Below are 23,421 nucleotides of genomic sequence, written 5' to 3'. Positions count from 1 at the left end.
TTTTCATTGCATGCGACAACTTGGTGTTAAAACACAACATACAGGCCTACTGGAAAAAGGTCAAGGGTCATTCCAAGGTCCTTAGCTTAGACCGAGATCTGAACAAAAAAGCTGATGCCCTTGCCAAACAGGGGGCGCTGTCAGGGGTACCCTGGTCCTTTGACACAACCCAGCTCCTTGAGCCCCACCCAGTGTCAGTGAATGCTATTACGCGCTCTTGTACTGCTGCCGAGGCCGACTCCCCAACGTCCTCACAGGTCACTGCATCGGTAAAACCCGCTTTCACCGACAATGACCTAATAACGTTACAGGGCCAAGACCCAGCAATCTCCTTCATATTTCGCCTCATGGGAGATACTACACCTGATAAACCCTCCTCCTCTGACTTTGCCTCCACACCCAACCTCGGCCATCTGTTCGCTGCCTGTCGCTGGCTGCGCCCCCACACACCCACCCACCACAACCCCTGGGTCGGCCCCAGCACGGGCAAGGTCCCATAGCACCTCCCCCCACGTCGCACACCGGCCCACGCGGTTTCCCAAGTGAGCCCCGGAGAAGGCCAGATCCGGCCCACCGTGCCAGCAACGTCTCCAGCAAAAGTGCGCCCCAAGGAAAAAGCCAAAGTGCCTAGACGAGCCGGCGGAGCACCCCACAGCAACACGCCGCCACCCAGCAACTCAAGAGGCAAAACCGCCACCCACGAGCAGTAGCATCCCCCAGATTCACCCCCACCCTCCACCCCACCGGTCCAGAGCCACAAACCCCACCACCCCAGGCCCCCAGAGAGACCCACCCAGCGCGGCACCGCCGCCCCCAAGCGAGAGCCACAGCATCCTGGGCTGACAGGAGCCCCCCAACACCAACCCAACAGGAGAGCAGGCACAAGAGCAAAGGAGGAGGAGGGGGGAGGACGGGACAGGGGGACAGAGAGCAAGAGGAAAGAGCGACAGAGAAACACGAAGGCCCCCAGCCCCAGGGACCACCCAGACGTGCACAGAGGGAGCAGGAAGGCAACATCAAACAGTCCCGGGATCACAAGAACATCGAGAAGGAACGCACGCCCACGCAGAGGCACCCAGACACCCCGGCAATTCACCCAAGCCACCCAGGCCAAGGTTACGCCACAAGCCCAGGGAAGTCCAGGTCTACAGTTGGATTAGTGTGTTAGTAAAGAGTGGTGATGGCAGTCGCTTGCAGGTTAAATCAACAGGCTAAAAAAGCAATTATTGCAATTAAAAAAGGAGTCCAACGCTCCTCAAAGCAGGTCATTTTATTTTTTCTGAGAGCAGACATCTTTTCCATGGAAATAAATTCTATTAGGAGATTTTGCCATTGGTTTATGTTTAAGGATTTTTAATCTTTCCAATTCACTAATATTGTTTTTTTGCTATGGTGAGTGCCGCAAGAATGGATTGCGATTGGTTTGCTGGAAGATCAAGCATCGTCGGGTCTCCTATCAGACATAGATTTGGAGACAGAGAAATCCTGCAGTCCAAAATGGAGGACGGATTTTCAGTAGAAACCAAAACTGTTGAATTGGGGAACAAGGCCATAAGGCATGTAAATAGGAATCAGCTGTTCTCTGTTTATGAGAAGCAATATTTTTTTATTTACAGAGATATTTACAATGTTCAAACAATATTCGCTTCTGTTACGCCAACAGAACTACGGTTGCACCACAAACTTTGTTCCTGCCAACCCAGAATGCCTCCTGGTCCAACCTGGACCTCATCTCAAGGAACTGATCAGTGAACACTGGACCAGCAGAACTGACTCACATAACCACAATACATCCTCAGACAAAACACCCATTCCTACAAACACACAATACCCCAATATGCTTCACACATCCACCATGTCAGTGGTGTCATTGTCAGTCTACCCTGTCTGTCATCGCTTTTTGTCTTTTATCATGAGCTCCTTGAATTTTAGGCTATTTTATTTGAATATGTATTTTACCTTTTCTATCCAATATTTAGTCTAGATTAGTTTAGAATAGTGATTCACTTTATTACGTATAATCCTCACTTTAATTAGAACTGTGTTGTTTTATCACGATTTAATTACTACATAAACTGTAATCTTTGATTCCTATGATTTATTAAAGCTGTGTATTAAGGTGTAGATGTTGCTGTACAAATCTAATGTATTTCCCTGGTTTCAAATTAAGGGGTTTAATCTAAAAACTTCAAAATCAAAAGGAGTGGCACCCCAGCAAAATGTTAAGTAATATTAATAATCATAATTAATATTCTCATTCATATAACCCATTATTAATAACTCCTCCTACACTTGACAATGCTCTCAAGGCTGCGGTCATCCCTTTTGCTAGTGCACCTTTTCCTACCACACTTTTTCCTTCCACACAACTTTCTATGTATATGCTTGGATACAGCACTCTGTGAACAACCAGCATCTTTATCAATGACCTTTTGTGGCTTACCCTCCTTGTGGGGGGAGTCAATAACTGTCTTCTGCACATCTGTCAAGTGAGCAGTCTTCCCCAGTGATTGTGTAGCCCACTGACCCAGACTGAGAGACCATTTAAAGGCTCAGGAAACCTTTGCAGGTGAAGTTTTTCACAATATTCTAATTTTCTGAGACACTGAATTTTGGGTTTTCATTATCTGGAAGCCATAATCTATATCTATCTATATATACTACAATGTAAGAAAGGTCTGTGTGTGTGTGTTTGTGGAACAAATCTCCCCGCCTCTTCGACCTGAAACTTTGTCAACAGCTTCCAAATACCCTGAGGGTGTGCATCTATTATTTTGGAGTAATTTGGTGTTCAAAACGTCCATTTTAATTTTAAGATTACGGCTCTCTCTGGGTATTGAGCGTGGAATTGAGCGCGCTACTTCCAGTTCCAGGTCACTGCGTCGCAGTTTGTTTGGGTTTAAAAAAGAAGGTCAATATTAAAGACGTTTTTGTATTGCTAAAAGTAATTTAAATTAATATTTCATACTTATTTAAAATTATTCCCATGATCCCATGATCACGGAGTCTACTTCCTCCTCCTCTTCCTCCTCCATCTCCTAGTGTTGTGGTAGTCGAGACCATCTCCATCTCCATCACTGTTCCATGCTATCGTCAGCGTCTCAAAAACGGGAATAGATCATTTGAAACTGTCAGCCACTGATGAGTCTTTTGCCAACAAGTTTTCCATTGTTTAAACCATATAACTGCCCATGTTTCGTTTGAGTCAGTACTGAACTCAACCCGTTCAATACTCCATCTGGAAAACTTTGGTCGTTTCTTCTTATATTATTCTATGTGTTAAGATGCTAGGAGCTATGATGTAAACACACACACACGGCTTATGCGCATGCGTGTGTGAGAGTGCCGAAATGTACATGCTGAACGTACACAGAGCCGTTTAGAGAGAGAGTTGCGACTTATGTGGTGTTGCAAAACGTTTATTTTTCGTGGTACTTCGGGGTCCGTTTTTTCTCTCTCAACAACCTGTGACGGTTTATGAGAATGCGCACGGCTGATGCACATGCGTGTGTGTGAGGGAACTAACGGAGGAGATGGAGAGAGTCCAACTAGGAGCGACTCTCTCTCTCTCACACACACACGCACATACACACACACACACACTTAAGACAGACAGAGAACAGGGACACAGATGCTATTTTTTAACATATAATATTTTTGTACTATGTAATTATGCTTCTTTAATGTCTTTTTGTGTGGACATTGTTCAATGTCTTACATGCTTTGGCAATGTAAATATGTGTGTCACGCCTAAAAAGCTTTTTGAATTTAATTGAAAATTGAGACGGAGTGGATCACCATAATGATCACACTCCCACACACCTATGCACACTTGTGGTCAGATGCTTGAAGAACCCACCATAGACACAACGCCTTAACCAGCTAGCTGAGAAAAAAGAAAAAAAACCTCAGAAATACCTGGATAAGGCTGTCACAGACAGTTTCCCCCTTTCTTCTTCTGCTTTTTCAGAGAAAGATTACCACAATTTCTTCGGGTTATTTTTTTCTCGCACGCCGCACCTCCCCTGAAGAACTCTGGCTGGCGCACCCACACTTTGAAAACCCCTGTTCTAGAGCATAAGGACACTTTATGAAACAATCATTTACACCGGTAATACACAGACGCTCACAGGAGACAGACGCCCCACTCTGCAACCAGACCTCGTGCTATACAGAATGAAGTTTGACTTTGAACACGGCCGGTAGGAAGGAGTCGCCTCGGCAAAGGCCGGTTATCAATGCTTGCAGTTTTATTTTTTACTATTGGAAGTTAAATGTTCAACAGGGGATATATGAAAGATGATGAATTTGAGGGCTTGTGCATGAATAAATAAACTGTCACCAAACTGACCCCCCCTTTATGTCTGACCTACAGTTCTAATTTTTTTATTTTTTTCCCACTGTCTGCTCTTTAATTGCGTTGCTACAAAACTGCTAAATTTCCCCTCTGGAGATCAATAAAGGCATATTCTATTCTATTCTATGAATTAGAGCTGTGTGTCTGTTCAAGTGTGTTTACCTGAAACTCAGTCAGCTGTTGCATGAGCTCCTCTTGTTCCTTGCTGTTGCTCAGTGGGGGGAGGATGTTGAGGAAAACCTTCAGGCGGTCAAGGCTCTCTCCAGACACATTGGACAAGGTGAAAATTGGAGTTACGCTGCATGAACGCATACACATCAATTACATTTCTTTTTTAGTAAATATTGGCATTTAAAGCCTTTGTGTCCTGTCATCACCCCTAAAACATGAATGGTCTTCCTTAATGCACCTAATTACTTCTGCCTGAATAAACTAGTATTTATGTTTCTTGTTAAGAGTAACAGAACCCACCATGCAGACTGCGTGAACTGCTGTGCGGCGGTCACAGCATCGTCAGGACTGGACACTACCATCGGCACCTTGTTGCAGCCTGGTTGCTTCAGGACTCGCTCCAGCTGTCGGACCGTTCGCTCCACTGTGCCATGGGAACACAGGTCCACTTTACTGACCACAATAAAAATAGGAACTTTCAGTGCCATGGCCAGGCCCAGGTGCTCCCGAGTTGTACCAGCTGAGTGAGACAGATAAAGCACAGCTAAGTATGCTACTTTTCCAACAGCAGTTTTTACAAAACGGCACATTGCACTGTCAGAGTTTTCAAGACATGGCAGAAGACTTTAAATAGGTTTTCTAAAGTACAAAACAAAGGCTGATTTAATTTTACTATAAAATCTCATATGTTGCAAGAATACAATTCCATCATTAAAGTAATTATTTATGTATTTATTCTATTTTATAAATGTATTAATATCTCTATTAGCAGTGATGTTGATAGTTTTTCAATGTAGCGAGTACCCGGGACCCACAGGTGGTGATTTGAGTGGGTCCCTGGGAAATTCAATGGGTCCACAATAAAAAAAAATATTTATTTCTATTTCTTTTATTCTTCAATTTCTTAAATTGTAGTGTTAAACTCTTTTAATGGTGGTTTGATATGGCTATAATTAGCAGATAGATTCATGTGTGTTCAAAATGTATCTGAAATACAATTCCAAGTCTGAAAAGTTTATTGCACAACAACTGTTACAGTGGCAGGTTGTATTGCACTTTTGTAGCAACATTAAAGAGCACCAAAATAAATTACTAAAATTCAAAAGAAAACAAAATGGTGTCTGTTGTACAAAAATAACTCATCAATAAAAGTGTAAAAGAGTCAAAAAATAAATTGTCACCAAAATAAGACCAAAATCTTCTTGTCTGAACATCAACTAAATCAACCTCAAGTGGGAGCTGAACATCAGCTCCCTCATCAAAAAAGCTCAGCAGACGATGTACTTCCTGTGGCAGCTGAAGAAGTTCAGTCTGCCAACAAAGATGATGGTGAACTTCTACAGCTCCATCATCCAGTCCATCCTCTGCTGCTTCATCACCATCTGGTACGCTGCAGCTATGGCCAAGGACAAGGCCAGACTGCAGCGCATCATCCACTCAGCAGAGAAGGTCATCGGCTGTAATCTGCCCTCCCTCCACGACCTTTACGCCTCCAGGATTCAGAGGCGTGCAAGAAAGATTGTGGCCGACCCCTTCCACCCCGGTCATAAACTATTTCAATCTCTCCCCTATGGAAGGAGGTTTCGGTCCATGAGGACCGGAACCTCCAGACACAAAAACAGCTTCTTTCCCTCTGCCACCATCCACATGAACCCCCCCCACCACCCGATCACCACCTCCAGGATGACATGCGCGGCTGCACTGCTAGAGAGATCATAGAAGAGAGATAGAGAGAGAGATATATAGAGATAGATGTTATGCGAGGTATCGTGTAGTCCATCTATCCTTATTTATCCTCATCCTTTATATATTCATTATTATTATTATTATATTATTATTATTATTGTTGCTGGGTTGTTTCTTTGTTTTTGTTTTGTCCACCAACTACCAAGTGTTATGGCAATTTTTATATTCATCATCATATCGTCAAATGTATGTTCATGTGTACAATTTGTCATGTATTAAAACATGATGACTCCATTACTCTTTGCACTTTTGAACAGCTGAATCATGTTAGATTAAACAGTACAGATCGTACTGTACTCAGTGCAACACAGAGTCTCTGCTGAAGGCCAAAACTCAAACTCACATGCAGATATGCACGCACACACACACTATCAAGGATAGATAAGAGTGGCGCCCAATCTTCCTCATAATATACACGTCTTCATCATCCTCAAAAGTTTCCACTGTTGGGCATCTGACTCCCCCCTTCTCCTTACCTCAGGGTGGAACTTTTCGGTTATCTGTATAAAAGCTTAAGCTGTGGAACTGTTAGTTAGAGCGGGTCTCGATCATCGGACGTCCGCCCGGGCGGTCACTAATTTTGTCCATCTTTGTACTCTTTTTTACTTAGTTTTATAATAAACCTTTTTTTTAAAAAAAATCATCAATGCCTCGCCTGGACTCCATCACTCAACCAGAGCAATAAATCATGTCTCCAAATGAGGTCAACCGCAAATTTGCCGTGACACAAGACAAATTCCTTGTACTGTCCTAAAAACTGTACTTGGCCATTAAAACATTTCTGATTCTGATTTCTGAAATGAACTGTCAATCACTATGAAACTTTTTGCACAAAAAATAAACTTAACGAAGTCTGTTGAGAAAAATAAAATGATGCAGATATGTTTGTGGTGTATTAAGCAGCTAGAGTAACTGGTTAGTTTGTTGAGCGGCTAAACTAGCATGTACTCAAGTTAATGCGTAAAGGGGTCCACTGTCGGCTAGGTTTCTTTTGTTAGTTACTGTGATTTTAAACATAAGTTGTTCACAATAGTTGTCAAGATACCAAATGAGTAACCACAATACTATACCAGACAAGTATCACAGTTCTGGGTAATATCACCATACTGAAGCATTTTTTATTATCAATATGAACTGCAATGTATTTGTATGAGTTAGAAATACTTATTAATTACTTACAGTGTTGTTTGGTGCATGATAAGAGTACAAACCATATAAAAAATAAAAAACTAATAAATGAAGTTAGAATTTATAGGTCCTTTGCAGATCAAATTATGTTTAACTAATATAAATAATCACTTAGGATAACAAATCCCTGTCTTAAAAAAAAAAAAAAACTATTTGAAAATAATGCTTCTCCAACATAATCCATAGAGAATAAAATACAAAAAACAGGAACTGATTCCCTGAGTAAACTATATGTATGCATTTTCTTGTGACGTCACTGGTGTTTTATGAAATTGGATGTGATTCCTCCTTTATACAGTATGTATATAAATTGTAAAATTGTTTGTACATTGTAAATCTCTGTAAATAAAAAAAATTGCTTTACCGTCTCTGCCTCGTTTAAAGTCAAAATAGTTCCAAATGGAATTTTTGGAGTTTGGTTTTTTGAGCAAAATTAGTGATGCCACTGACGACGATGACCCCGGTGCAGACTCGCCGCTCGGGCATGTGTTGTCTCCTGTTTGTGACTGTAAGCCGTGCACGCGTCCAGCTTGTTGTTTGTTTTGAAGAGAGTTTCTGTCAAAGCGGAGCTGTCCTCAGTTCCTTCTTGCCGGCAGAAACACACAAACAGCCAATCAGCTAACAGAAGGGCGGAAACAGCCTATCACATCTCCGGACGTCACCAGTAACAGGCAAACAGCCAATCATTCAGCAGCTGTGGAGTTCGGTTGCTAAGTTGGATTGTTTTCAAGTGAATAGCGTGCAGTGAGTTTAAACTGTGCAGTGAGAAGCCGGGAGGAAAGTAGAGGCAGTAGCGGAAACTGGCACTGGTAGTATAGTAATCCGCGGTAGTACCGTCGTGTAGAATTTCTAGTATAGTAAGAACCGTTACAATTGGGCACTACGGGGTACCGTGGGTATCGTGCAACTATAGTTCACAATGTGTCATTTTTCATGGGAAAAATTAGATGCGTCCCTGGGACGCATGGATAGTGGATTTACTGTGTCCTGTCAGATTTTTATGCATCATGGATGCAGGACGCATACCTAGCAACATCACTGTATTAGTATTATTATTTTATTAATTTTAAATATCTAACAATGACACTCAATCTGAAAAAGAAAGAAAATTCCCTTTAAACTCACGCAACAATATGAAGAAAGAAAAAGAAAGAAATTAAATGTTACAAGTTTAAACAGGAGTAGGAAGAAGTCAATACTTGTACTCTTCAAAAAAAAAAAGGACTACCGGTACAAACACAGTGTGGTGACTGTTTTTCACGTTCATAATTTACCCAGTAAATGGGGAGCGGCGGGAGAACTTATTGTGTTGAGAAGGGTGTTTCCAGGGGGTAGTATTTTGTGTGTTGCTCATGCTGTTTTCTTCCATGTAAGAGAGGTGAAGAAGAGCCTGGTTAAATGGCAAATAAAGATTGGAGTTCTGTGCTGAATACTCCACCTCCAACTCCTTTTCTTCGGCTCCACAACAGCAATATATAAATGGCATAAAACACATACTGTATCTATCATCACTGTCATCTCTACCACACACTGAAATGAAGTTCAATCGATTCCAAGTACTTTCTTACATCTTTGTATTGAATATAACTCTTGTATAGCATTTTAAAATGTTTGAGGTACATGCATGATCCTCTTAAGCACCAGCAACTTTTCGCCAAAAATCACATACCCATAACAAATAATGTTTCTCTTAGCGTCTACATGACCTACATGGTTAATTTTTGTTCAATTTGAAGTATAGGACTCTTAATGGTTACAGATCAGGTCCAGTTCTTCAGGGGTTGCAACAGGAGCAATTGCACCAGGCCCAGGCCTGCAGTGGGGCACTCCTCCTCAATCCTCCCAAAAAATAAAATTCTGATTATTGTTTTTTTGGTCACTCAGTACCAAGAGGCCCTTTATGTTGCTCTTACATTTTTTTCCCCCATAATGAGATATTTTGAAAAATGTGTCAAAATGTGTGTCGTCACACCCCTCCCTCCATCTTTAGTTAGTATTGCCCATGCTGCATGCGCACGAGAGACTTGAGTCAACGCTAGACATTCAGACCATGATTTGCCAACATGTCGGTAAATAGATTAAAATTGGGTTGCCAGAAACGGACAAAGGTAAAACGAAAAGTTGAAAGTACAAAAAAGGAGACAGAATATGCTAAAAAGGTTTAAAAGGGTTCGTGGTTTAACGTTTGGGCAGCCGCAGCAGAAGAACAAGAAGACACTGTGGATGTCCCTCTGAGTGAAACTCAACACACACACACTTACCAAACCCCCCACTCCTCCACTCACTCACTCACTTCAGCAGCTACAGCGACAATATTAAGACAGAGTCAAATGAAGAGTTAGTTAGTAAAAGAAAAAAAGGAATAATGGTTAAATTAAATGGAAATGGTTTGGCTTCAGAGTGTCACTGTGTGCACTGTAGAAATCCAGAGGTCTCTGCGGGTTGATAACGTAATGCGGAAGTGTCGTTTTGAATGCACAAAGAACCCTAGAATAAACATATTTAATATTATTTAAACATACATCCATCAATGTTATATCATAACAGCAGAGGCAAATAATAATATATTGAATAAAGAAAACAAAAAAGGAAACTCACGGACAGTCCAATGTCTGGTCAGATCTGTACGTGCGGTGTGCGTACTGACGTCACCGACGTGTTGCAGCTACCAGGAAGCGGTAGTGTCTGGGTCTGCGGGCTGGATTTTTAAGCTCTAAAAACTATTTGAGGCAAATGACAAGTGCCGCGGGTGGATGAAGTGCCTCCAGTAAGGACACAATTGGTGATGGCTTTAAACAATTTTGTACGGAGTTCCCAAGGACACACTCTGCTCCGACCCAGAAACCGATGCTGCTGCTTCCACGGCTCTCTGAGGTATGTCATTTTACTACCGCAAGCAGGAGGCTTGCCCGGCGGTGGGACCGGGGATAGCGAATGGGCGAAGAGACAGAGATGGGCATTAGTGTGAGAGGCTGAACAGGGGAGTGAACCGGTGGTGTGGGAAAGGCGAGTGGACAAGTGACTGACGCTGCAAGAGGCGTTTTGCAGGTTGTCACACTTCTTCTGATCATAGTATCTGATGAATTCACAATTGTCAGTAATAATAAATCAACGCAATGGTTTTACTCCCCGGCCCAGAATTTCATAGGACCGGTCCTGTTACAAATGATGTGAAATTTGGGAAATATATGATACTGAGTGACAATAAATCATGTTTTAAATACAGAAATCTGTAGTCCGCCCAAAAAACCTAGAGATTTACATCAAATATAAAGCCAATTCTCCATAGGGAACTCTAAAAAAGCAGAAATATTTAAAATTTAACTAATGTATGGACATCAACTGCAGCAAGTTTGGTGATAATAAACAATAGGCCAAAGATACACATGTTTTTGTTCATGCTGAAGTGCCAAAGTTTTCCACAAGTTTGGAAACAAGTTTGTAACTGTAATATGTCAGTCAAATTCATTCCAATCATTGTTTGTCTTATGTTTGACCACTAGGTGTTGCAATTTGGACAAACAACACTACTGCACTTTGTAAGATGGCCAGAACAGACTTGGGAGGCTGAGGTCTTTCAGAGTGCAGGGAGCAATCTAATTTCTTCTAGTTTTTCTCCTCTCAGACAGGAAGTGGCTGGAAAGACTGATTAGGAAGGCCAGCTCTATTCTGGGATGCCCCCTCATTTTGGTGAGGTAGAAGAGAGAAGGATGTTAGCTAAGCCAACATCCATGACATCCTTTGCAAGATCCTCTGGACAGCCCTGGAGAGCTCTGACTGCTCCATTGACAGTGTGCGAATGAGGGGTACCAAAAATCATTTATTCCTGCTGCTGTAAGACCCCCACTGACCACACATACACTTCTCTCCAAACCATAACGGTAACCGCTGACACTTCGAAATATTGCTTATATGCAGTGTCGGAAATGAACAAAGGCCACGGGTCATTTTTCCCTCAGTTTGGTCAAGAATGCCCCCAAAAACCTTGTTCCACGGGCCAAAATTGCCTCCAAGTTTTTTGCCAACAACTCCTTCTCCAGAGACGGAAGAAGCCTTTTCGCACTCTCGGAAATCTTGCGCTCACTCAGTTCTCCTGCATGAGGTCAAAGGTCAAGAGGGATAAACTCGACATAGCTGACAGTGAGTCTGACACAAATTTAGATTATTTTTCCCATTGGAGCATTGATTCCTTGAAACATTTTTTGCGTAAACGTGATATTGGTCTCCGAGAGAAATGCTGAGTTAGCTGCTAAAGCTAATGCTGCACACAAGCTGAAAATTCATGTTTTTCCTGACTTTTCGAAAAGTGACCAATCAGCTGAACAGTGCTGTTTCACTAATCGGCCTGTCCATCTTGTGCACTTCCTTCAAATTTGTAAATTGAATTAAAATAATTGCTTAATAAAAATAATCATGCACCTGGTTAGTGAATGGTGTACCTCGTAAATTTACCTTTTCAAAGTGAGAAATCATACTGTCCTCTTCACACTCGGAAATTTTGCTTGTCACATCATAATAATAATAATACATTTTACTTATAAGTGCTTTTCAAAACTCAGACACTTTACAGTTTTTAAAACAACAACACAAGCAAAAATAAACTAATAACAATAAAGGTAAATACAGAAAATACATAACATAATACATAATCGGCCACACAGTCTATTTAATACAGGCGATCTGCTCGGATGTTCCCGTCTTCACCTGAGGACTCCTGCAGTTCTTTAGCTGCCCCAGATGCTGCCTGTGTGCACCGTGCAATATAAACAGAGCTTCAACCAGACTAAGTGCACATGAAGCTGCTGGTCATGTTTATTTATTAACTTGCAAAGGATCATTCTACATGCACGCGCAAGGATGTGAACACATGTTTATATAGCATATAGGTTGTGTGTGCCTCAAAGCAGAGTGTTTTTGTGCCCCCCAATTTAATACTGCCTGGCGCCGACTCTGGTCTCCCGTGCTCCTCGTCCTCCAGCAGTGCCAGATAAGCCACTGTGCGTCTTTATGCATTGTGTTGTAGCCAATTGATCAGCAGTTTTGCACATTGATCATGTGATTGTAATTACAATTATTATTATTAATATAAAACTGTATAAAAACGCCTGGGGCGTCAGTATAATTTTTTCCTACTTCGGCTCATTCCACCTCGAATGTTTTATATAACATACTGTATACGCATTTCCCCGCTTTCAGAGGTGATCATTGGATGCTCTGACACATTGGATGTATTGACACAAGCACTTGCCTATATCGATTGACAACCTTTTTATTTATCCAGGTTAGCCACACCATGTCTTGTTCTCATGCACGTTATTTTGAAATTATGTTCTCTAATAACAATAATAATAATAATAATAATAATAATAATAATAATAATAATAATAATAAAGAAGCTAGTTTGATCTGTATACATGTCTTTTTATTAATTTTTTTGCATGGGAGGGATGTTGCCCCCCCCCAAAAAAAAGTAAGTACTTACTTTTAATCCATAATTTAATCCAAGTAACAGTACTTTTACTTAAATAGATTTTTTCTGTACTCTTTCCACCACTGGTAAATGCAAACTGCACTACTTTTTCTGCTGTTTGTGTCAGCAATCTTTGCGATCGTGTCAGGAGTTCGGAGCCAAGGCCATTGTTTACACCCATCAGCTGTTAGCACTCCGTGCTAATGCTAAGCCAGCCTATGCAGCGAGACCCAACATCCATCGTGAACTGGAGGAGGAAAACGATGGGGATGTGGCTTGGGATGTTTACAGTTGTGGAATTAGATGGCTTCCATTAACTTTTTTACGCTGCGACAGGACGACGGAGAGCGGTAAGCGGAAAGGAGGGGGTCTGGCTGTGTTTGTGAATGATAGATGGTGTAATCCGGGACACATCACTATTAAGGTTGCAGTTTTGTAGTAAGGACATTGATGTGTGTGTGTCCCTGTGGAAGAAGAGGAGGAATAAGAGGAAGAGGATGTTCAGCCACTGGGAAGATGAAGGTCCACCTTCACATCATGAAACAGTGTTTGCCTAACTCAAAATCACAATGGCCGCTTAAATAGCCATGTGTTTTACTGTAATGTGCAGTTTTTTGGCTGAAAACAATAACAAGAGTGTGTGTGTAGCAAAATATAATTGCTAGTGATCAGTTGTGTGTGGAGTCAGCGTCTACGGACACGCCTACTCATGAATATGAATAAGTAGGCTGCGAATCAGCCCGTTTGCAGAGCTGCCAAGCCTCACGCTTTGAGCGTGACAGTCACGCAATTTGACCGCATTCTCACACCACATGCCACACTTGACATTTCTCACGCTTCCTCCCCATTCAATATCTAATTATTTTTTCACGATGATAAACTTTGGTCCACGCGGCTTGCGGTAACTCGAGTAACTCTGATTGACTGACCGAGATAACCAATCCATGTCTCCTTGTGCCTAAATCTAACCAACCACGGGAGGCATCACACAATAATGAACCAATCAGAATCAACTTAAGGCGGGTCTTGACGAACTGTCTCCTAGACACCTCACACAACACACCGACTCGCCTATATGCTTTCAGAAAGAAAGTGTTTCTAGAAGTCAGACGCCGTCTGAGATGATATGTAACTACCCAATTTTGTTCAGTGCTTATATTGTTGTGTGTGTATGTGTGTGTGTGGTCTGTGTGTGTTATAGTGTTTGTTTACTCGTCTAAAACACTATCCCCCCTCCCCCAGTGCATTGATCACACACAGTCAGCGTGTTAGCGACTGTCTGTCAGACGCTCAGTGCAAATGTCTGGTTGTCCTGTAAAACTCTATCAGTTCTGAGTGTTAAAGCAACTGAGAGATGTTTGAGGAAACACTGCATGTGTTTCTCTTCTCTAACTAACTCTCTGTCGCTCCTCAGCAGAGATCTGCTGCTGCAGCTAACGGGGCTGTTTCCCCATTTAAAGAGACAGTGTCCTGAATTGATTTACCTTAAAAACAACATGCAGCAACTCAGAGCTGCCTGGAAAAAGCAAACACCACAAAATTTAATCACATTTCAGCCTGTCTAGGGACAACAGATGGAAATTAGCCATTTGGCTACAATCTGGCATGTATACATTTTTTTTTGAATGTTCATTAATAGTATTGTCCTTACTTAAATAAAGAAATTAAATTAAGGAAAAAGTCAAAAGTGACACAAAATATTGTTATTGTGCTGCTAGTGATTAATAAAAGGGTCTTTGGGGCTCCACTGACTTTGACCCATTATTGTTTTCTTGGAAAACTAATGATTAAAATAAATGGTTTGTATCGTCTATTGCCATTTTAAGGAAAAATATAGGGATATGAATATTGGTCCATATCACCTAGGCATAATGTAACCAAAGCAGTAGCTTTTCTCTTGTAAAGGATATGATTGTCTAAACTGTGTGAAATGAGGCGTTCAAACACTGCTTAAAGTAGGATTTTATTAATATGAGTGTTACCTCAATAACAAAATAGAAATCACTAGACTGATATGCTGCCTTGTTATTTAGCAAGTGATGCTAATGCTACACTACTTTAGTTAAACAAAGTAAAAAGACTGTGTGTGACTATCAGAACAAGTCAGCCTTTTTGTTTGATGTTAATTGTACTTGGAACCAGTTTGATAAATTGCTTACATACAGTCTAAAAAAAATATTTAAAATTATCTTGTCCTTAAATGATCTTTTATTCCTTTTTTCCATTTAGGGCGATGATTTAAGTAAGTGAATTGGTTTCTTTTATTGGTAAATAACTTTAAAATAGTCTAAATGATTTGAATGAAATCTAATTAAGTCTAATCTAATGTTAATTTGAACTGTTCTTATCTGATTATTTTTGTATTTAATAGTGTATTTCTAGGGACCTTGAGTCTGTTGCTTATACATTCATTCAATCAAAATCACTTGATGTTTTAATGTTTTTTACATGATTTGCTTTTGAATGACCTCCTTTCTGTTGCAGACAAGGAAAGCTGAGGTAAAGGTGGCACTGCCTTGGGCCACAGTGTTTTAAGTGGGAGCCCCCTGGCTCTGTCATCAAGGCATCAAAATCTGAGACAAACACCTACAACATGAGACATGTCCCCAGCTAAATGATGGAGAGTTGGTTGAAATGAAATATTGCCAAAAAATGTAGTTTGTCAAAATTCTTGTCAGTTTTCATTTCTAATTTCTGGTTGATTTAAACTAGCATTAGGAGGCCACAGTGCAGGGAGAGCCGCTGGCATGGCGATGAGGACATCAGTCTTAAAGGTATATATCAACGTTAAAACAGGCCAAAGCCATGTTTTTTTTCGCCACAACGCATCAGGTCACTAAATGCTCACTCTTGGCAATTTTCTGAAACTTGGCAGCCCTGCCATTTGTTTGCTCTGAAAGTGGCTTTTCAGAGGGTTTTGGGAAAATAAACTTCAAATACTATGTTGTTGGGGTTCTTAGAACAAATGGAGACAGTGAAAAATAAATAATACTGGAGATTTAATCAACACCCACCCAGTTGCTGTTCATCCAATAACAAGAAGGGTCAAGCTGCAGCCACAGCCACTTACAAACCACACTCCTTACTAACCACATCCCCTAGCAAAATATGCCCTATCAATCCCCCTGAGCCAATACCTTTCCACTACCACAACCGCTTCCGCCTTCTAATTCTTTTTCAATTGGATTTCCGGCAGGCTGTAACTCTGTAGAGTGTATGCTGCCCTCCACAGTCATTCTTCTTCTTCTTCGAGGTTTTAAGAGATTTGGCAAACTACAATTTAGTGTATTACTGCCACCCACTGGAGCACCAACTTCGTTTCCGCCTCCACTGTTTGAAACTTTGCAATACTTATCTTCCTTTTTTACTAACCTTAACAGCTACCGCCTCCACTTCCTGACTATACTTATCTTTCTTTTTTACTAACCTTAACTGATACCGCCTCCACTTTCTTATAAGGGGCGTCACTTTTAAGGGGCATCACATGCACTGTACCGCAGCTGCAGTTGGATATACTTGCAATAACCAGCCAAAGAAAGCTTTGAGTGAAAGGTTTTCATCCAATCAGCGGCTTGCAACCCCACTTGTGGACTCTTAATCCTGCCCACAGGCTGCACTGGAATTCTCTGTCCTCATGATGCCTTCAATGCACCTCAGAAATCTGGACTTATATCTACCGCGGGTCGCCACCTGGAGTTGGAGCTCCTACGCGGTAAAGTCGAACTTCCTCTAAAAATATTTTGTCTGACGTCTCTTAGCAATGATGAAACACATGCATAACCACGTCATTGGTAAAACAGTTATTAAAAGCCTTTTAAATGCCAAAAAAAAAACTCAGAAAATATATACAATATTAACTATGTTCACAAACTACTTACAGCTGTTGTGGAACACAGTAATGCAGGCTTTATTTATGTTGCTATTTCATGATTTCAAAATGTGTGTTTTTTTTTTACTTGAGCCCTGTGTCATGTTTTTAAAGCCTTAAATGAATCATTATTGCCTTTATTGTAATTTCTCAGAATTTTCAAATAAGAAAAGCAGAGTTTCATCAGCGTTGCCTTGAACACAATCCTGGAGCCGCTACTTGGCACCGATGTGTGCCAGGCAGCCTACAACACGTTTAGCTAATGACCACTCCACCGATACGCATTGCATTGTGATGTCAGATAAACCGCCAGTTTAGGACAGTGTCCAGTTATATCTTTATAAAGCCTAGTTGTCATTTTGTTTGCACTGTACTCTTGCTTGTTTGCTACTGTAGGCCTAACAGTGCCTTTCCTCGTCGTGGGATGAATAAAGGATTATCATATTGTAGTGAAACTCTCTGTGGGAGGAATTTCCTTGCATCCTGGCTCATGTGGGCAGAGATCCCATGGACAGGTGAACTGATTGGGATTGCTCTCACCTGTGGTAAGGAAGCTCTGGTTTAAAGAGGTGTCCTGAAGGGTGCTACGAGAGAGTTGTATGGGTTTCTGTAACCTGCAAATTGTAGCCCGAGGCTGAGGCTCCAACAAGCAGTGATGAGGAGCGTGACTGAAGGCTTCTGCTTTCAAAGACTGCTGCTATCTGCAACTTCTAGTGTTGCAGATAGCAAAGATAGTTGCCTCCTGTAGGTAGCGAGTGGGGGTTAGTAAATGTCTCTACCGGGCCAGTCCAGCACTGTGTGGCTGTGAAACACTGAGTTCTCAACTCTTGTGAAGGCAGAGATCCTGAGCTGATACACTTTTCGGGCCAGTCCCAGCGCCCTGTTCATCCCCGCAAACTCTACGGACCTAGACCATTGGGGGTTGTATTCCTTCAACTGTCTCCAACATTACACACTGTACTTTCAAGATGGATGTATGGCTCTGTTTTTAAACCTGATGCACAGTGCCTGCCTTAGGTCTCACTGGGGAACAACTTAGAGCTAGGGTGATCCTCTGGCTCCCTCTAGTGGTGGAGTGGCGATTGGCCTCTTAGCTTGCAATGGTCTTGAAAGGTGGAGATGCATGTTTCCACTGTTTATATGTGGTGTTTCCATTTGCAGTGCATTTTTATTGGTGTCTACTGTGTGCAACAAGGGGGTGGCTGAGTGGCACTTTGGCCAGAGTGACCTGGTGGAGCCTTATCATTGCCAGTGATGTTGCTTATCTATTTTAGGATTCACTATTAAATAAAATAAGTGTTTTCTATACCTCATCCCTGTGGCGCAAGTTTCTTTGTCCTCTGACACCGGACCAAAACGGGTTATCAAAGGTGGTGGCAGAAAAATAAATATAACCGTACGCTACTGAATAATAATTATATTATTTTAAAAACATTATTAGGTCATCTCTAAAATTATAAATTATGCTGAGTAACATATGGCCATTTAGACTATGGGGCCAAAATTGCATCCATAATATGATCTTAATATCATACCCTGCGTATATGTATTATACCAATGTTTGTGGGTGTGACTATTTATTTAAGGATACTTGTACTGAATTTTATTTGCAAGTTATATCAAAAGATCATATATAATACTAGAGGTTCAGTAGAGTTACTTTCTTTAATCATCTTGTAGAGCAGCCACAATGAGGAAAGAGACTCGTCTATGAGAAACGGTCGGCGCCATTTTGCTCACCTCAACACCATTAGTGACATCTAGCTGTGACGGTAGCTTTACTGAGGCACACTTGTCCTCTAAATCTCATCAATGTCCAAAGTTGCTCCAACTTGGCCTCCGTGGGGTGGGCGGCTCTGCTGGCGGCATTGGTGTGGGGTTGCGGTGCCTGGCTGGGGGTGCTTAGGTATGCTGCCTATCGGTCTGGTGGCTGGCGGGGTGGCATCCTCTCTCATCGGGAGGGCCAGGGCCACCTCCCTGTGGAGGGTGCTATGTTGTGGTGGCCGTGCGGGCCTGTGCTGGCCCTGTGTGGGCGCTGGCCTCTCTCCTGCTCGCCGCCTCCTGCTTTGGCGGGGCGGGCCGCTCTGAGCCAGCGGGCGGTAGCCCGCCATGTGAACGGGCCGGGCCTCATACCAGACACGCCTCCTACATGGACACTTCACTTCACATACTCCCAACTGGTCTGGCTCACCAACTTGGTGCACCACACACTTACACCCAACTCTTGGGGGGCTGGATGGTGGGGCTAGGTGTGGAGGGAGCCACCGCCTGTGCTACTAAGTTAGTGGCGCGGGGGGCGGCACTCCCACCTCTGGCTGCCCTACTAATCCCTCCAATTTTAATTACACCTAAAAACACCACCCGGAGGGTGGGACCACCACTTCCACCCTACGAGCTATTGCACCACATACACATATATACAAATAAGTTGGATGGCTCCCCTCCATCCACCTTTTTTAATAGCACTTCATACATTCACCCAAACACACTCATTCACTCAGGAGATAGGGAAGTGCCTCTCCATTGGGGAATTGGGCCGCCCGCCGGCTGCCCTTTCGGCGCGGCTCTGGCTGTCTGCTGGGCGTGGCCTTGGCTCCTCTGCTGGGATCTCAGACGGGGGGCCCTCTGAGCCCTCCCTCGGGGGGTCGGGTGTGGGGGTGTGGGTGGATTGGGGGGGATGCTGGTGGGGGGCCTTGGGGTTGGGGTCGGTGGCAGGATGCGCTTGGGTGGCTCGGCTCCTTGGGAGCTTTCTCGAATGTGTGTGTGGGGGGGCGGTGGCTGCTTCTCGGCTTGGGATCTTGGGGGCGTCTGGGGGGCTGCTCGGCCGTGGGGAGTCGCCTGGGGCTCCTTGGTCCCCACTCTTTTGCTGGCCTGGCTGCATCTATGGGCTGGGGCGGTTCCTGGGTTGCAGTAGCGGTTTTTTTGTACATACACTGGTCTACGATGCACTGGCACGCCTTGGGATGTGGGATAAAACTCATACTGGCTTAACTTTAGATACGTTGATCCAAATACCTGATTTAGGGTATTACGACTCACCTCCTTCCCTCTGTCCACAGCCACCACCATTTTAGCTAAGCTTCACACTTGTCACCAGACTGGGTTGATTACACAACAGTATAAGCACAATACGTTCTAATACAACTCCACATCTCACTCTCACTGTAAAATAATCTATTCTTCCTCCACCCGTTCTATTCCTGCCTTGAGTCTCTCTTCCCTGCGCCCTTCCTCCTCCCCCTTCGCCTCCACCTAGGTGTAACACTGCTCTCCCTTTTATATCCTCCCTATAATAAACTTTTCTTACCCTTCCTTAGGGAGGGCTGGTGATTGTCAACAATTAAGCAATAAAATAAATCAATTTATTTCATTGCAACAACAAAACATGCATTGCTGTCTCATAATGATTGCACTTCTTGTAGTGTTGACCTTTGACAGCATGTGCAGACAAGTTAAAAAAACAACAAAAAACAAAGTTGCTCCAACAGATTTCCTTGTGTAGTCCGTATTAATATAACTTTATAAAGAAATGTAAAGAAAACCACTACAAAAACAACAGAAAATCAGAGAAATCTGATAGGAGCTCATTAAAATACCATACTATAGCCACTAGTTATTTTTATCTGGCCTAAAATAGCTGATCCTCATGGATGGTATTTTAACATATGAAATAGTTCAAAAAAGTACTTTGAATCAGTTTTATTTTTCTATATATACAAACTAGGAATGTAACGATTCACTCAACTCCCTATACGATTCATTTACGATACTGGGTTCACGATACGATTCTCTATTTATTTTACAAAATGGGACTGTAGATAAATAATAATTGAAAAAACATTGCTTTATTTTTTGGGGGAAAAAACTAGAAAATACTGTACTTTTTTCCTTTTATTTTACATTGTCAAAAGAATCCCTTGATAAACTATTCAGAACAATGCAATTTAACTAAAAATAAATTTAAATCTAATTAAATAAAGGAATAATACAAATGAAGAAGAAGCCTATTAATTTAAATTCTGGTTCTATAGTAAACAATGCAAAACTGCATAATAGTTCTTTTTCTTTTTAAAAGTGCAACTGAAAATGTATTTGTGCCTTAACAATTGGACTTTAAAAATTAAACCAGTCTGCATTATATTTACGTCAGATATTGTTTGAACCAGCAGAGGGCGCTGGTAACCCAGTGGTCGGTTGGCATGCAGCTGTGCAGTGAAGAAGATATGCTATGCTAGCAGACAGAGCTAATAAAAAAACGTGACTTTTACAGGTATTCACGTAATGATACAGATATTCTTTTGGTGCTAATGGGGTAAGGAATCATTTATAAACATGTTTAAGAGTATAAGGCGGCCAGAAAGAAAGTAGTAGCAGATTCCGCCCGCCGCCTACACTTCTTGATAGTTAAAAAAGGTACTGCGATTCCAATTTTCAGAAAATCGATATCAACCGTGATACCTACAAATTGATTTTTAACTGCCTTACAATTAATCGTTAAATCCCTAATACAAACACGCTTTTGTATTGGTAATGTATTAAAGATGTTTTGGTGTTTTATACATTCCACTATTGGTATTCTTTAATACTAGTACAGTGCCTGTCAGAAGTATGTATTCATATAGTGGGGGCTTAAGTAGAGTTGTCAGTTATGGCCAAATAAGTATATGTGTCTCTTGCGACTCCGTGGCTCACGCAAGCGCTTCAACCGCGCACATGCACGCATGACTCACATCAGGCCCAACTGAGACTTGAGAGCTTTGTCACTTGAGAGCTTTGTTCACTTCGGGCAAACTTGAATGTGCCGTCCAGGCGAATAAATTAAAATAAACATTTTTAAATGACCAAATTACTCCAAAATAACGGATGCACAAATTCGTGGTATTTGGAAGCCGTTGACAAAGTTTGAGGTCAAACAGATACCGCTTTAGGGAGATATTTGCTCCACACACACACACACACACGCAGACCTTATTTACATTACTAGTGCAGTGCCCGTAGGAACTATATCTTGCTATAGAAAGGTGGGAGGTTAAGTATGGATGGTTTACATGGGAGCTTTATTTCTTCTTAACTCAGAATAAAAGTTAAATCCTCTTTAAACTGACCTATAAACACTTAATTCCTAATGCACATTTACCTCTGAAAAAAACACACGCACACACGCGGATGGCACCCCGGGCTGCTGCAGCGCCTCCACTCGGGACAGGCTTGCCCCGGCTGACACTGTCCACCCTCTGCCCCTCTCCCCACAGAGTAATTGGCTCTGGTGTGCCCACAGGCTGCATCTAACCAGGCCAACTGAGCCGCGTGGCAAAGGCTCAATCCACAGTGATGATGTCATCAGTTCTATAATGTCATAAAATTGTCGGCTCCCGGTGGACAATTTTATGAAATTATTTTTTAACAATATCACTGCAGTCCAAACAAATCCAATGTTGCGCACCTTTGAACCAAGAGCAGCCATGTTCAAAGCTTCAGCTTTGTCTGAGCCTGATTCGCAGAGATATTTGAGGAACACACACACACACACCCCTTGCTTTATGGATAGACAGTACAGTGCTTGTCGGAAGTATGCATTCATGTGGGAGCATAAGTACAGTTGTAAATTATAGCCAAATGAGAATATGTTTGAAGGTTGGCTGTACAAAGATGTGTACATACTCTGTACTATGTAGTGTTATAAATGCCTTTTCGTATATTTTTGTACATTTCTGTTGTTGTTTTGTGTACTTCCTGTATAAATATTGTTTAATTTTTTGTTTTACGTCATTTGTGCATTTTTTGTATAATTATTGTTTTTTGTTGCCTTAAGTAGTGTGATTCTGGAGTCATTTTGTATCTTTTTTTAGTGTAGTGTTTTGCATTTCTGTTGTCTTTTGTGTATTTTTTGCATGAATATTTAGTTTTGTGTATTTGAGTCATTTTCATATTTTTGTTGTATTTTTCTGCAATGTATGTTTTTTGGAGTCATGTGTATTTTTTTCATCTTTCAGGTGTCTTTTTCTGCATTTTTTATGTTTTATACTCATTTACTATATTTTTATTTTTAATTTTATTATAAATAAATAAATACCGTGTGTGTGTTCCCTGAAATGTTTGAGACGCAGATAACCAAACTCCATAGTGATTGTAGCGCCAATAAGAAAAACAACCAAACTGCGCAAAACAAAACGTAAAGCTGCACACTACATGAGTGAGTAAGTAAATTAAAGTATTATCTACAATTCGGCTGCCTTTTTTTTAAAAACAAAAATCATTGTTTACCTTCGAACCGAGTGGTCAGAGCGTAGCTTCCATGCACGGCACCACAGAGAATCTGCAGTTTTCCAGATGGAGTATTGAACGGGTTGGGAAACGTGTCTGCAAAAGACTCATTATAGCATTAGCAATAAACTAGCAATAGCTTAATATTAGTAATTAGATTGAAAAAGGTCGAAAAAATTAAATGGGGATTGAAAAAGTTGAAAACATTAAAAACAAGTTGAATGGGGTTGAAAAAATTGAAAATAGTTGAAATGGGTTGAAAAAGTTGAGAAACGTTGGAATGGGTTAAAAAAAAAGCTGAAAAAAAGTTGAAATGTGTTGAAAAACTTGAAAAAAGCTGAAATGGGTTGAAAACGT

The 23,421-nt window shown here is 41.6% G+C and overlaps 1 protein-coding gene across 3 annotated transcripts in view; it reads right to left on the bottom strand.

Annotated features, from left to right (window-relative positions):
- Positions 1-23,421, bottom strand: part of LOC114464117 (GTP-binding protein 2-like) — an 89,747-nt gene that overhangs the window by 48,557 nt on the left and 17,769 nt on the right. For all 3 annotated transcript variants that reach the window (XM_028448209.1, XM_028448208.1, XM_028448210.1), the window contains 2 exons: positions 4,829-5,048; positions 4,520-4,655 (listed from right to left, as the gene is read on the bottom strand). In XM_028448209.1, coding sequence (XP_028304010.1) covers positions 4,520-4,655; positions 4,829-5,048 — 356 coding nt within the window. The remainder of the gene's footprint in view (positions 1-4,519; positions 4,656-4,828; positions 5,049-23,421) is intronic.

Source organism: Gouania willdenowi, chromosome 1 (assembly GCF_900634775.1).
Source record: "Gouania willdenowi chromosome 1, fGouWil2.1, whole genome shotgun sequence".
In the NCBI taxonomy this organism is placed as follows: domain Eukaryota; kingdom Metazoa; phylum Chordata; class Actinopteri; order Blenniiformes; family Gobiesocidae; genus Gouania; species Gouania willdenowi.
This window is presented reverse-complemented; position numbering and strand designations above follow the sequence as displayed.